Source organism: Thermobia domestica, chromosome 3, assembly GCF_964235325.1.
Source record: "Thermobia domestica chromosome 3, izTheDome1.hap1.1, whole genome shotgun sequence".
Lineage (NCBI taxonomy): Eukaryota > Metazoa > Arthropoda > Insecta > Zygentoma > Lepismatidae > Thermobia > Thermobia domestica.
In genome coordinates, this window is record NC_137456.1 from 217,185,293 (window position 1) to 217,202,136 (window position 16,844).

Sequence of the window (16,844 nt, forward strand, 5' to 3'; positions counted from 1 at the left end):
TCCATAGTTTAATTCCAAATATATACAGTAAAACATGAATGCCTAAATTCTATTTGGTTATTTTTAAGTATTAGATTGGCTACAGTGATAGTTGGTCTCCTAAACTTTACCCATAGAAACGGTCCGCCGTTTACCAGAAATAGTATTGGAAGTGAAAGTGAACCTACTTTTGTGCGTCTCGTACAGCTGATGCGAGCGAGAAATATAGCTCGAGTTTCATGTAAAGTAGTTCATTGTATACTTTTCCGATTTATATAAATGAAAGTGGACGTTGTTTCGGTATGTAATGTATTTTAACAATATATATTATTCGTAATACATTATTTACTGTACATTTATTTTCATTAATGTTTATATAAAAATGTTGAACTTATTACGAATTGGATTAAAGACTGAACCCAAAAGTTATACATGATGCTCCATTTGGCTAAATTTGGTATTGGCGTATAACCTATCATCGATTTACTACAAAAATGTGATAAAAACAGCTACGCCATTTTTGTACGTTACGAATAAATGAATGAATAAAAAGGTGTAGTTAATGAATATTTAAGCATTTTGTTAATGTTAAACAAAAACAAAAAATATAAAAAAGATAAAATTATTATGAAATAAGTCAAAATGATGTTTATAAGTGAAGGGCATTAAATAAAGAGAAAGAATACTTCAGTAAAACATAGAAAAGGATAGTCGATGAATACATATTTTAGTTTCCATTATTTTATAATTCACATGAAATATAACAATAAATTAAATTAAATAAAATTAAATAATTTAGTAATACAAGAGGTAATTGTTTGATAATATTAATTATATTAATTTCAGATTCAAAAGATGAAATCATTCAATTATCGAGTAAAGAGATATGAAATACTAGTAAACAGATATTTCTTTCTTGAAAAGCGATCTACAATTCATAATTGAAAATTTGGAAAATCGCCTTTCTTCGAGGAGTGGTTGTTGTAGTAAAATATGTGACAATATGAAGACAGACATCGCATCTTTTTTTATAAGATGAGGAACAAGTATAAAGAAGCCAATAGAAAGGGTGACTTTTTTCCCCCCAAGAATAATGAATGGCTAAGTGTTATGTTACCGTTTCGTGTACCTGGTAATACTAAGAAGACACCAAGGAAACAAAAAGGTCGACCACCTTCTTTGGAATTCTTATCTTTAAGCGAACGTTCAAAGCGAAGAACTGAAGAAATTCGCAATAATAATGAAGTTAATACATTGGCATACGCTACGCAAATGAATCTTCGCTCTTCCAGAAAATTGAGCGCTTCAAAAGTTGTCAAAGACACTATATCTTCAAGTCCATCAAGAGCAGAAAAGCATATAAAAGCTGTGACATCAATATTTTCATACACGGACATGCATATCAATAATGAAGCGCTAGCTCTTTTACTTGATATGAGAATATCAAGAAGAAAATATCAAACGTTAAGAAACAGGACACTCACAAAAGGTTCTAAATTGTTCCATCGCATTTAAATGTATTAAGTGCCAAGCTTGAATGCTATAATCCTAGCAGCAACATTAGAATTTCGAAATCGAAAGCTGAGGTGCAAGTGCAACTGATTTTTTTTTTTGTTACTTTATTCCACTTGTTTCAAAATTTGATCCGCCATTTTGAAATTTTCAATTTTGATATCAAATTCGTGATAAGTAAGGTCAAAAACTGCAGCATATCCATTTTTGGGCACTCTGAAAGAGATTTTGAATTTTGGACACATTTTAAGCATTTCGTACCACTGTGCGACGGGGACATACAACCTAGTTGCTGACATTCACACTAAACTTGAATCAATCGATACATAAATACAACGATTAATTGAACTCCCTTGCGGCTTCAGCACGAAACCTAGGTTCAATTCTCGGCGGGAGCTCATATGATTCGGATCACACGTAAAGATGGAAATCCACATCTTATACAGCATTGTTGCTGAAAGCGACGTCAAATTCCAATCCAAGTAAGCACTCCAAACCAACTAATCAGCAAACAACATTCATTTTCAAGGTACGAGTACTCATGTGGAGGATGCATTGCAGATCCCAGCTCAACCTAAGCGACACTTAGAAATACGTATGGAGGCAGTGTTAGGCTCGGGTAGTTATTTTTTAGTATTGTCAATTGGATTTCTTTTTATTTTCTTTATTGTTAGTTTTAAAGAATATGTTGTGTATTGATATTTTTTTTTCTTTCTAGATCATGTGTGGCGTTCACAGAGAAAAACAGAGTAATGGGAAATGCGGCAAAAAGTCAAATGATAACTAACATAAAGAACACCGTCTTTGGATTCAAAAGACTTCTTGGACAAAGCTACGACAACCAAATTGTCCAGCAACAGGAAATCCATTTCTTACCATTCGAGACTTTAAGACGAGATGACGGCGGTATAGGAATCAAGGTATGCTTATTTACAACTTTATTGTACATTTCCTTTTTGACCAAAGGTTGTAGTTTAAAGATACCATCGTGTTAAACTAGTCTTCAATATTCCACATACCAAAAATTTCAGAAAAATATTTCTTCGTTACAGAGATACAACGCTTTAAACAATGGAAAAATGAGCTGCTTACGTCACAGGTCCGTATCTCTTTGTGAGTTGCATTGGAAGCTTCAGGGAATCTTTTCATATTACAGTTTCTTACTGCAAACTACAAATAAATTTAGTAGAATAGTGAAAGAAATAAATGTAAAATACGTAATACACTTACTGTATATAAACGTAACGTGTTAATAAGACCTATTTTCCTCGTTTGAAATACATTAACGGTCATTTCCAATGTTCTCTCCTTACAAATATTTTAAATATGTATATACTTAAGCAGGATTACTTTACTATTGCATTACCCCAAAAACATTAGTCTAAGCACTATATCAGTTAATGCGTAGATTGAGAATATTTAGGCCATCAGATTGTAGCTTTTCTTTATTTTGGAGATTTGTCGTGCATCTCCATGCTACGGCTACAAATAAGCATTTTCTGCACCAATATTCTCTTTATAAATATTCATATCCTATTACATCCTTTCATTTTTTCTACTATTAACTCAACTCTGCATTTTAGCAATTGGTCACCCCACATCAATGCTACAACTATTCTTATCTTAATGTTCAAGAATCGTATTATATAGCGCTTTACTTTCTTACTATATTTTTACAAGGGAAATGCTTTTGCGGTCACCGCGGTGGTTTGAAGCTGAAGAAAACTGTAGCGAATAGAGGCAGACAAATGGTTAGGCTGCCGAAAGACCATCATAAACAAGATAAGTGCTCGAGAATTTTTCTTGAGACCTAGGCACCGGTTCTCAAACCTAGGTACCATAATAATACAATTTCATACATGGGCCTTCACAATTTTATTTTTGATTTAACTTATTTAGGAGCCAGACTCCTATTTCCAATCGCCTTGACTACCTGGCGTTCAAGATTTTTCGAGCATGAACAAGAGGAATATTGACAGAAATTCATTATGTGTTACTTATGTTGTTACTTTGAAACATCATCTTTTTTCTTTTCAATAACTTCACACGAAATAGTGTTCTAAGTATAAAAACATAAGTTTATTTATATTCTTTCTCCTCTTCAGATAGGCCCGTATCCACTGGAAGCAACCCCCCTAAAATTTTCAAGGTAGGCTTGCAAATAAACTATAATATGGTTGGATTAGTCCCCCTAACTTCTACCGGGCCCTAAATGTTTTTAGGGTGACTACAAACCTGCCCTCATCTCTGAGATGATTAATGTTTAATATATGGTGGTACATTTGCAAAATATTATATCGTGAAAGTATTTTGTTTTATTTTCTGAGGTCAATAAGTTATATTTTTTTTAAAGTCATAAAAGCAAACGTTTGAAGAGTTCAGCCTTTGATAAGTTTCGTCCAGGAGATTGATTTCCCTTATATTGTTTCACTCTGTGTTCATTACTCGTCATGACATATCACAAACATTCATTATCAAAGGACACAGTGAATCAATAGTGGAGCGCTCACCTCTAGTGTGAGGGGTACCTGGTTCGAATTCAAGCTACATGAATTTGTGGTGGACAACATTGTGTCCGTGGGTTTTCTCGCGATTTAGTTTCCTCCCACATGACCATTCCACCGATTCTTTTATAATCATTCACTCTCATTAATCATGCGTCTCCCTTTGCCAACAGGACATACTCGTGGAACATAAAAATAGAAATTTCATTTTATTTTATTCAGTAATAAGCCACTGTAACCAGTTTATCATTACTGTGAGACCACATCTGTTTATTTGTTGATCTGAATGTTAACTGATGTGCTCAAAACACTTCAGCCAATTTGTAAATGTTCACATGGACTAATATAAACAATTTACGAGTATGTTTCGTGGGCTAAAGAAAACGACAGTAAGCGCGAAAATATTATGATGAAATAATATTGCTAATGTGTAAAGTAGTTCGATAATAGCACCGGTAAATTATCAGAATGCTCATGAACATAATTATCATCGTAAGTTTCTGCGTCCTTGTGTTGAACTCAATAAAGAATTTAGATTATTTTTACATGGAGAAATGTTTTTTCGTGTATTAATTTTCTTGGGCTTCCCCGTGAGCGCATAACTATCGAATCCACGATGAACTTTCATATAAGAAATTAGCACTCTACTATCAAATAACTATGCTTTTATATTGTTGATTTTTTTTCTTAAGAATGAATAACATTCGCTTCGAAAGGTCGGTCGGTGACCGAAACGTGAGAATATTACTTGTAATTAGTTTCTTGCCTCAGGCTGCAAACAATGTCAATAATATAGTAAATTAGTACACTTCAACTTTGTCCTAAGATATTCAAGTATATTCAAATAATTGGTAAAAATATATAAATAAATAAATAGTTTGAGTTTTAAACAAACCTTAAATTCTGTTACTTTTCTTATTCTTTGTGTTACTAGCAACGTCGTATACATTTGAAAAACATGCATCGATCTTTCGCTAAGCCGCTAGTATTCAGCGATGCAGACCTTTTCCCCTGTACCGACCTGTGACGTACAAACATGGTGGTCGTTGTGTTAAGCGCACGAGTAGCAGACCGGAATTCAATCGCAAATTTCTACTGGTTAGAATCGTCGCATGAGCAAAAGGAAGTGTTCTCAGTACTCAGCTAGCTCTGAATTTTTTTTAGAGCAATAAAAAAAATCAGTGGTCCAAATAACACACAGTTAGTTTTTTGATTCAGTAATTGATTAATTATTCATATATATAATAATCTAATGTAAAATAATTATGAAGTTGCTTGTGATGTGAATTTATAACAAACTTTACTATGTGCATCCAATGTGAAAATTAAATTAACTCTAGGAAAACCAAATCGGTCATTTTGATCGCTACGAATGTTTGCTCAAATATAACTAGCATGGTAAATTTTTGAGTTTTGTAATTTTTTGACTTTTCATGAATTAACTATGAGATGATTTTTTTTAAGCTTTGTATCTGCGTTGGCAATTATTTTTTAGCAATACGACGTTATACACAGAAAGACCACAAAGATAGTGGCGTAACTACAATAGAGCGAGTGGAGCAGTTGCTCCAGGGCGCACAGCAAAAGGCCGCAAGGGGAAAAAAATACGGAAAACTGTTCCTTTGGCAAAGAATGTTTGAAAATATTTTAAAAGGTACGCTATGACTATAGCAGTTAATTGGCAATAGCCGATATCGAGGGCGGATCAAGGAATTTTTGAGGGGGGGGGGGGAGGACGCAGTCTGAAAAATAAACTTGAGACATTTTTGGATATTTGGTTCACTAACTAAAAGTGTGGACTGCATTGCCTCATTTATCTCCGCCCTTCTGGAGGCGACATTGAGGAAAGCCATGTTGTTCAACACGAGAGAATCCAGGATTACCATGAACTGCAAACGCATACATTATCTGCAATGAGTGGAGAACGCACTCAGAATCTTCCTTTTCAGAGAAATTTTAAAACTATTTTTTTTTCCCACAGCCTTTGAACAAGTGCTTCATTAGGGACTAATTTATATATTTCAGCTCCCTTTCTGGATCCCCACTGGACAATACCCGAACAATCGTCACTGCTTTGTCGAGCTAGCTGCCTAGTGAAAGTTTTGCATAACGAGTCATTGCAATCGGCGCACTGCGTCCCCTCCCGAGTTCCACCCCCACCCTGGAATAAAACGAAAGTTGAGTCTGTTTGAAACTTAGTTGACACTTACAAAATTATCCTGTACTCCCTACTTATATTAAGAATTGTAAGCAATGACGTCGCTCTACCTTTAAAGTATAAAAGTAGCAGTTTGGATTAAGTACATTAAACCATTTTTAGTTCAATTTCTTATGAACAATTCATATTAAATATGTAGTGATAACTAGGAAAAGGATAAGTAAAAACTGGTAGGTTTCTTAATAAAAATAACTTCGTATACTGTTATATATAATAACGCAGCAGCTGAAATGCGTGGGGCATGGGGCGGGTATGGGTAAATCGATGATGGATTTTTCTAGGGCACAGTAAAACTAGTTGCGCCCCTGCACAAGGGTCAATTTGATCGCTAATGCTATTCATTTACTTTTCTTGAGTGAATAGGTTTCTTCATTTATATTCTTTCCCAATATTATAATAATATAAATCAATGTATTTGAAATTATTTTCCATAACATTTTAAAGAATAACGTTCTACTTGTAAAATTATATTTTTTTCTTCAAAACATAATTCGGCTTTTGTGAAATGATAGAAATATTAGACTGTATTGTTAGAAGTTAGGTTACAACGCATTTTTAAGCAAACTCTATGCGTTTATGAACGAACTTAAAAATATTTGTTACTGAATTCTGTATGTCTGTATATGAATATGTGTCTGCGAAGTTTTCAATTTTGAGCCCTCCATTCGATAGAGTATCAAAAACTATCTGAGAAAGTGATGGAATTTTTCGCGTCACTCTTACCATTCCCGAGATATTGGCCAAAAAAGTTCGATTTCGGGAGATTTAAGGAGCCATATCTCAGGCACTGAAAGTCATAGAGAGATGATGTTGATGAATACCTAAGAGGATGGTTAACATTTTGGTACCAAATTGTAACAAGTGGCCACTGGCCAACTGGCGACCATTCCCCAGGTATTGGCCAAATCTCTGGAACTGTAAGTCATAGAGAGGTGATATTTTGCGAATTTTTCAATTTTGAGCCCTCCATTCTGAGCATGTGTCTTCGTAAAACTACATATCGTAGAACGTTTTAACAGAACTCTTAAACAAAACGTATGGGAAAAACTCAGTACTTAAGGTAATTGTAAATCGATAAATATATTACAAGAATTGTTTAATGAGTATAATGACAATGTACATAAAACAATTGGTATAAAGTCTGTAGAAGTTATTAATTCTTTTTAAGTTCGTTCTGACAATGTTCTTGGAGCATTCTCAACTGGTTTTTTTTACTTAGTTTTTTACTGGTTATTTTATTTATTTATTTGCTAGAAACTTGTCAATTTCAGTGTTCGTAGTCATCATTATTTCTTTTCTTTTTGTGGAAAACGATCTCGGGTGTGATTTTGGTGTTAGAATGACAAAAAAGATTTGTTTCGAGAGAACAAATATTAACTGTTATGTCTAACATGTCAGAAGAAATATCTATTAATGATGATTCGATATCACATGCAGGGAAATTATTCACAATGAAAACTTAAAGATAGGTCGTACTGCATGAAGATACCTCGTCATGCGAAAGTTTTTCTGATGAAGATTACGTTCAAATTGTCAGTTCCTGCTCTTCAACTACGACTAGTCCATCTGAAGGAATAAAGCAAGAGAGAGATATCCACACTTTCTACATTCCAGTCAAATTATACTTAGAAGATATAACAGTAGTGTCTGGAGTGTCAGTGATTTTGGAGTTAGACAAGAAGGCAGATTTCGTAAGAAGGATTTACGATTCACCAGGACGTTCTTCATTTACCAAATGTAGTTGTAATAATGCTAATGCATGCACAACTTAGAGGCTAATTTGTGATGAATCTATGTTACGACACATTACATTATACAAGTTATGTACAAGAACTGAAGCACGGAATTGAAAGACAATTATTGATCTGTTTCTCTCCAAGAATTAGATGCTTTCATTAATTTGCTTTATACAAGAAAGATTTACAATGCTATTTACGTTGATTTGAATTTGATGTCAGTCACCTGAGGTTTATATATATATATATACAGACTGTTCCATAATTCGTGTTATTTTCTACAGCGCTGGGAGAAGATGAAGTTTATACACTGTTAATGTAAAATTTGGCACTCTTATTGAGAAATATCTGAATTTTTCGAATTTCTAAAGAAAATAACAGAAAATTGCTGTTTAGCCCCCCTTTTAAGGATGTAAACACGAAAGTTCATTTTCCTTATGGGAGATTCAATGTTAAATTTTAGAAGCAGTTTTCTCCAATAATTATTCGTGAAGATTTTGGAGCAAATGAGTTGTATTTGTTACAAAATGCAAAAACACTCATTCACAAAGCTAGTAAAGCCGTCTCAAACATTATTTTGCGAAGATCCCCCTTTTGGGGGGCAAGGGGCGTAAAAAGGTGGTGGGTGATATGTTACCAAAATCTCAAAATTTATTTTCGGAATGCCAGTAAGCGTGAGATTAATCACAAATGTCACAGAAGTAATGATCCAATGTCCTTACATGTAAGAGTGATTGATAATGGGGCTACAGCCCCCTTTCAAAAATAAAAAAAAAAAATCACCATAAATATCCTTAGTAGGGACATACGAGAAGAAGGTATTTTTGTTAATTAATGTGAAGTTTGGCGTCAATGTATCAAATGAGTATGCGTTTCTCAAATCTGGAATGTTATTTTGATAATGCACCGCCTTAGGGGGTCACAGGGGGCGAAGTACTCGATGATGGATCTTTATAAAAATTCAAAATTTTGTTCCGGAAATGCCAGTGAGCGTCAGATTTTTCACCGCTGTCACAGAATTAATATTCTAATACTCCTTGCATGTGCCAGTGACTTATATGAAGCTATAGCCCCCTTTCAAAAATAAAAAAAATCACCATAAATATCCTTAGTAGTGACATACGAGAAGAAGGTATTTTCTTTAATTAATGTAAAATTAGGCGTCATTGTATCAAAAGAGTATGCGTTTTTCAAATCTGGAATGTTATTTTGATACCACACCGCCTTAGAAGGGCACAGGGGAGAAACATAAAATGATGGATGTTTATAAAAATTCCAAATTTTATTCTGGAAGTGTGAATGAGTATTAGATTAATCACAAATGACACAGAATTAATATTCCGATGCTCCTTGCATGTGCCAGTGATTGATGTGGTGCTACAGCCACCTTTCACAAATCACCAAAAATCACGATAAATATCCTTAACAGGGACATACCAGAAGAAGCTTTTTTTCTATTGGTCGATTAATGTGAAATTCGGCGTTATTGTAATAAAAAGTTATGTATTTTCAAATCTGAAATGTTATTTTGGTAACAGGGGTCAAAGGACGCGGTTGTTAATTTTTGGCTTTGGAGGGCACAGGGGCCGAAGTATAAAAATTCCAAATTTTATTTTGGTAGTGCCAATGAGCATGAAATTAATTGCAAGGCGCACAGAATTAATGCTTCTATGCTATTTCCATGTAAAATCCGCAGCAAAGAACCTGCAACATGAGCATCTAAGTTTATTGTGAAACTACGACCAACAGCACAAGGAATCAACATAACGTCTAAGTGGCAAGAATCACGCCAGGAGAAACCTCGGCGTCCTCCCCTGCACACTTATTTTGGAGCAAAAGACTTCGTCGTTTCACAATAAACGTATATGCTCATGTTGCAGGTTTTTTGCTGCGGACTGTACCAGTGATTGTACCAGTTAGGCTACAATCCCCTTTCATAAAACAATAGAAATTCATGATGAATGTCCTTATACGCAAGGACCTACTGGCAGAAGGTAAATATTTTTCAATATTAAAGTGAAATTTGGCATTATTGTCGAAAATGTTTGTTTAGAAAAAGAGCTAAAGCGACAATATGATAATGGTCATGTCTTGATCTCTTTTAGTGGCGTCAACTCAAAATTTGATTGGCCTAACTGGAGTTTCAATGTAAAATGCGGAAAGCAGTTTGCTCTATATTTATACGAATTTTGCTGTAAATTAGCAGTTTTAGGTAGAAAATACGATACCATTCCTCTTCTTTATCCCCTTTCATCTATGATGATACATGCGTTTCTAGTTTTATTACGCGAAACCTCCAAATTGGGGAAGATAGGCAGTAAGACAAATTCAAACTTTTCGTTATTTCCCGTGAGCGTCAAAATATTTGGAAATATACCAAAATTAATGCTTAGAAGCTACCTCCATGTGCCATCGACCACTTTAGTGATTCAATTCCCCCTTTCCGGTTCCAAAATCATTTAAAGAACCACACCACTTTGTTTTATTATCTTCCATGCTTCTCTCTGGCCTATTCAGAATGCATGCTAAGAGATGTGTGTTTAAGAAGCACTGGAACACGTCCGAATCATTTGTTGGCGCCCCACTGTAAGCTGATTTTAAGCAATGTAAACAAACTTTTGTTTATAAAACACCCTCTAATTCCTGACTCAACTTCTTGTTCATGTGTGCTGACAACAGTTTCAGAGCTTTTCTTATCGCAGTACACCAACGATTTACGAGTTAACGTGTTGACAGTTCAATAGGATTTCGTGTCTGTAATCAACACCTGGGTTAGATTGATTTCTTCGGAAATGGACATTACATAGTAGGTGAATCTCGAGATAGACTGGCTTAATCATTTGATAATTACTTGTCGTTTCCAGTATACTTTAAGAGTGCATTCATACTGTAGTGTCCTTCGATCATGCAGTCTTTAACTCAGGATCTTGCAGAAAAATCTGCAAGAGCAACAAGATCCCGTATAGTTAAAGAACTCGGATTAAAAGTACACGATATGCAAATTCACCGTTTGTATCCTCGTCGCCAAAAGTGCCTTTACATCGCCGTGACGGGTATGTGACAGCGCAGTACTTTAAAGAAGGGATGGTTGCATAAGAATTTGTGATTAATTTTGAAGAGTTTTTATTTTGACTAGGAAAATAAAGTAGGTATAGGGAGTAAAGACACAGATTTGAAGCATCAGTGCACTGTCATCTCTGAAAAGATTCGTATTATTGGCTTATATGTTAAGTTAAACACCACAACATCTGTCACTGATAGCGTAGATCATCTTACTTTTTTAAAATTGCCTCTGTAGCCTATTTGTCCATACATTAATCTCCAGACATGATGTATAAAGAGGAGAAAGAAAGAGATACAACATCTGTAAGATTTATGTAATTCACTAAGGGACTATAGGAAACGACTAAGCTAATTACTGCTACTAGCGTTTTTTAATCTTCAGGGATTTACTACATGTTCGCAAAACATTATTCTAAGTCCTAAATCTGTGCGTGAATTATTTTATTCGCCTCACTGTAATTATTTTAGAATGGAAACTGATTACGCTGAACGTGAAAATGTTTCTCGTAAAGCAAGGGCCGTAATAAATGTAAATAATGTTCTCATTATTATATAAAACACATAGTATTTATTCCGTGTATAGAACAATATAATACAGTAACTAAGCAACATCATAATCACTAACGCCCGTAGGATTTTTTTCAACGGGTGGAGGGGAAGTCCGATATAGAATGTTTCGTTTTATTCCCTATATATATTAACAGTTATAACATTTATCATTGATAGCGTATATCGTCTTTCGCCACTGTAGCCTATTAGTCAGAACATTCATCTCCAGACATGATGTCGAGAGAATAGAAAGAAATAGACATGAACAGTGGTGTAACTAATTTTACTGCGCCCTGGATCGATCGATCATCGATTTACTCGTAATCCCCCAGGCCCTCTGCCACAGGTATTTCAGCTGCTGCGTTATATATATGGTTCCATGTCAGAAGGGCCAAACAAAAGGGCAAAGACAGAAAGACCCGAGTCAAAAGGGCCCTGCGTCAAATGGGCCCGGGTCGAGATGGCCCCCTCGCTACAAAAGGGCCCGAGTCAAAAGATCTCCGCAACAAAAGGGCACGAGTAAAAAGACCCTGCGTCAAACGGGCTCAGGTCAAAAGGGCCCGAATCAAAACGCCCCTCATAAAAAGGACCCGGGTCGAAAGGTCTCCGCAACAAAAGGGCCCGAATCAAAAGGCCCCGAATCAAAACGACCCTCATAAAAAAGCCCGAGTCAAAAGGGACTCCGCTACAAAAGAGCCAGAGTCAAACGACCCTGCGTCAAAAGGGACCGAGTCAAAAGTGGCCGAATCAAAACGCCCCTCATAAAAAGAGCCATAGTCAAAAGGAGCCAACGAGAAAAGGATCCGAGTCAAAGGCCCTGCGTCAAATGAGCCCGGGTCAAAGGGGCTCTGCCACAAAAGGGTCCGTGTGAAAACGACCCTACATCAAAAGGGCCCGGGTCAACAGGTCTCCACAACATAAGTCCCGAGTCAAAAGGGCCCGAATCAAAACGCCCGTCATAAAAAGGAGCAGAGTCAAAAGGGGCCCCGCTACGAAAGGGCCCGAGTCAAACGGCCGTAAGTCAAAAGGTCGCGGATTAAAAAGGCCCTAGTCAAAAGGGGCCAAATCAAAATGCACCTCATAAAAAGAGCCCGGGTCAAAAGGGTTCCACGACAAAGTTACCTGAGTCAAAAGACCCTGCGTCAAACGGACCCGGGTCAAATAAAGCCGGAGTCAAACGGCCCCGCGTCTAAAGGGCCCGGGTCGAAAGGTCTCCTCAACAAAAGGTCCCGAGCCAGAAGGCCCGAATCAAAACGCCCCTCATCAAAAGGGCCATAGTCAAAAGAGTCTCACGACAAAAGACCCGAGTCAAAAGGACCTGCATTAAACGCGCCTGCGTCGAAATGGGCCCCGCTACAAAAGGGCTCGAGTGAAATCGGCCCCACATCAAAAAGGACCTGTTCAAAAGGTCTCCACAACAAAAGGGCCCGAATCATAATGCCCCTCATATAAAGGAGCCGAGTCCAAAGGGGTCCCCCTACTAAAGTGCCCGAGTCAAACGGCCGTGCGTCAAAAGAGTGCTGGTTTAAAGGGCTGGAGTCAAAAGGGGCCGACTCAAAACGCCCCTCATAAAAAGAACCCAAGTCAAAAGTGTTCCACGACAAAGGGACCCGAGTCAAAAGGCCCTGCGTCAAATGGACCCGGGTCAAATAAAGCCGGAGTCAAACGGGCCCGGGTCGAAATATTTCCTCAACAAACGGGCCCGAGACAGAAGGCCCGAATCAAAACGCCCCTCATCAAAAGGGCCCGGGTCGGAATGTCTCCGCAACAAAAGGGCCTGAGAATCGTTTGTTAACACAACGCAAAAATTTGAGATTTAGATAGCGATAATAAACATAATTATAATGATGTCTGCAGAATTTTTGTGTATACTGGTACGGAATGACAACCAACGTCAGTAACAGAGGCGACTCTTGAGGGAAGTGACATTGGTAAAAATTAACATTTTACGAACGCAATCCACAAGAAGTTAACTGCACAAATGTATGATGGAATTTCATTTACGGTGGAAAACATTAACGGTCTCAAAACAAAAGATCAAACAAAACTAGTGATGAGCGCAAGAGTCTTGGTCTTGCAGTTTATGCAAGAGTCTTGCATGCAAGACCAAGACCAGTAATCCCGATGCAAGACCAAGGGGTGCAAGACCAAGACCAAGACCACACCTGGAAGACCAAGACCAAGACTCTTGCGCAAGAGTCTTGCATAAGTACCGTTTCGGTGGTAGAGCAGTCACATGTGGTTATACGGGTCCCTGGTTGGATTCTAGCATGCGCCATGGAAACTTTTTAGTAGGCAAACACCGTCTGCGTGGGTTTTCTCGGTAGAGACCTGCATGGGCCGGGCCTTGCCGAGACCCGAAGCCCGGCCCTGCCCGCGGGCCGGGCTTGGGCGGGCCGATTCTATTATTTCTTTGGGTCGGGCCGGGCTTGGGCGGGCCGATTCTATTATTTCTTTGGGTCGGGCCGGGCTTGGGCGGGCCGATTCTATTATTTCTTTGGGTCGGGCCGGGCTTGGCGGTCCGACACTGATTTCTTTTCAGGTCGGGCCGGGCTGGGGCCGATTAATTGCAATTCTTTAACCCTTGAGAAGTCGCGCTGAAAAAGTAACGCGAGTAGTCGCGCGCGGTCAAATGGACCGAACGAACATAATGTGTTGCAAAAATCGTTTTAAACAGTTTTCTTGTATTAGAAACGTAATTTTGTATATTTTCTGATTAAGAGGGAATAACATTTTTATTATTATAATAAGTTTTACAGTAATAACTATTAGAGAAACCTACAACTAGACATGTTATTTTTTTATTCCTCATTTGGAATAAAATGTTTTTGTCGTTACATATTTCTTTAGATAGATAGCTATGCACTGGTTTTATTGAAAATTCTAAACCTGATGATGATCTTTTGTTTTTGTCAACTTTGGTTCGTCTAAAATTAGAAATGCAATAGTAAATTAGTTAAAAATATACTATATAAACATAACAGTAAAACAAAGCTTCACAGCGCATTTTATATTGAATTAGAGCTCAGTCGTAGCTAAGCGGTTAGCATACACGCCTTTGGCGTGGGACTGCCGGCTCGATTCCCTGTGGGACCTCATGTGGTTCGGATCCTTCGTTAAGCAGTAGGTCCACGTCTTACATAGCCTTGATGCTGAAAAGGGCGCTAAATTGAAATCAAATCAAATTTACATTGAATTATTTTAAGGTCCTGTTATTTTGAAACTTCACCTATACAGCACTACATTGAATTATTTTAGGTTATCTTCAAATTTACACTGTTCTACACTTCGTCGTCGCTTATTTCGTCCCCTCTTGCTCTGACTACATTCGGAGAATCGCTGATCATTTCTGGGTTTAAGGTCTTCAGATTCGCTCGCAGACTCCTAACTTGACCTTTCGTGTTCACTCATATATATATAAATATTTGTTATGATCTTCCTCAGACAAAGCTTCCACGAGATCATGTCGGCTGATTTATCCAAATAGTCAATCCCTAACATTTCCCTCCGTTGTTTTAAGCTGTTCAGTTCTAATTTTCTCTTTTCTCATACTTGGTATCAGTTTGTTAACTCTGTCGACCTCTCTTCCGTCCATTAAAATAATATTTATGTTTATAAAGCTTAAAACATCTCCAAAGCAAAGGTCACGTGCAGAGCGAAACACTGAGAAAAAACATTACACGGTTAGTCGCGCGCGGTGGAAAGCACCGCAGAATCACTAAACAATCACTAGTACTTAAACTAAACAACGGATAACGGAGTGATTGAGCAGGAATGTTTGGGAAGGTGAGGGGCAAGATTAGCTAGACGGAGAAGTCTGTCGGACGAACAGAATAGACACACGATCGAAAATAATTTCCCTGTGGTGCTTTTGACCGCGGCGCGACTACTCGAGGGTTAATAATTATTGACATTCGTTAAACGATAATTAGAAAAAAGGCAAACGTTGAAGAAGTGTGCCCGTGAAAAATGTTATAAAATGAAACTTCGAAAATTTATCGGGCCCGGGCCGGGCTTGGGCCAAGAATTTTAAAAAACTTATAGGGCCGGGCCGGGCTCGGGCTGAAAATCTCCAAAACGTTTCGGGTCCGGGCTGGGCCGCGCCTACGTACATTCGGGCTGGATTGGGCTGGGGCCGAAAACTTCGGCCCGTGCAGGTCTCTATTTCTCGGTGTTTGGATGTTCCCTTCTACTTTCTTCAATCCACTATTTCATTCATTTCTCATGAATACCGTCTCCCTTAGCCCCGATGCATAATCGTGGGACGTTAAACTAGATATTTCGTTTCGTTTTAAAACATATTAGTGGTGTTTTTCTTCTAAAACTAAAGTGAAATGTAGTATTGAACATTGGTGATACCGTACACCATAGGTGTCGACTACATGGGTATGGCCTTGGCTCCCAGACTCAAGCATCCGTTGCGAATTTTTAATGTGTGCTCATAAAATTAATATCGAAATAACATTTTCATGACATTGAAAAAACTTAATACATGTAACCGCAAGTTTGATTTCATGGGCGGATGCTTATACGTTGATTAATTGTTTATCAATATAACTTTTAGCATCCTTAGGTATACGACACACCGAGGGTTGAGCGATATAACATTATCCTACAACAATAAATCTGTCATAAAATTGAAAGTAACTATTTTTGTGACTCCTAATCTCTTGAACCACCCAACCGATCTCGATCAAATTTTCAACACAGATGGAGTTTGAGCCTGGAAGTGTTTTCATCATTTCACTTTGACGGTAAGCTTAGGAGAGGGGAGAAGGGGGAGTTATATAATAATAAATAAAACCTAACAACTTCAACCAAACGAGTAATCTCGATCAAATTTTTAACATAGATGAAGTTCAAGCCTGGAATGTTATATGTCAGTTCACTTTGATGGTAGAACCTAGGGGGAGAAGAGCGAAAGGGTATATATATATATAACTTAATAACTCTTGAACCACCTGACCAAACTCGATCTTATTTTAAGATAGATGAGGATCGGACCTGAGATGGTTTCTGTCATATCACTTTGATCTTGAAGTTTAGGGGAGAGGGAGAGGAAAGATATTTAAAAATGATGGAAAATGACCGACATTGAAATGGAATCTATAGTTTTGGGGACCGCTAAGGTAAACAATGATACTTTCGATGCTATTTAAATCAAAATTCAGCCCCGTAGCTTGGCGGAGGGGAGGGGAGATATATAAAAATGATCGAAAATGGCGAATATTAGTGTCGAATCCATAGTTTTCGAGGTCGCTGAGTTGAATACTGAGACTTCCT

General features: G+C 37.4%; 1 protein-coding gene across 1 annotated transcript in view; it reads left to right on the top strand.

The window, feature by feature from the left end:
- LOC145680966 (heat shock 70 kDa protein 4L-like) overlaps positions 1–16,844 on the top strand; it is a 284,315-nt gene that overhangs the window by 49,591 nt on the left and 217,880 nt on the right. The window contains exon 2 of the mRNA XM_081752181.1: positions 2,210–2,411. Coding sequence (XP_081608307.1) covers positions 2,210–2,411 — 202 coding nt within the window. The remainder of the gene's footprint in view (positions 1–2,209; positions 2,412–16,844) is intronic.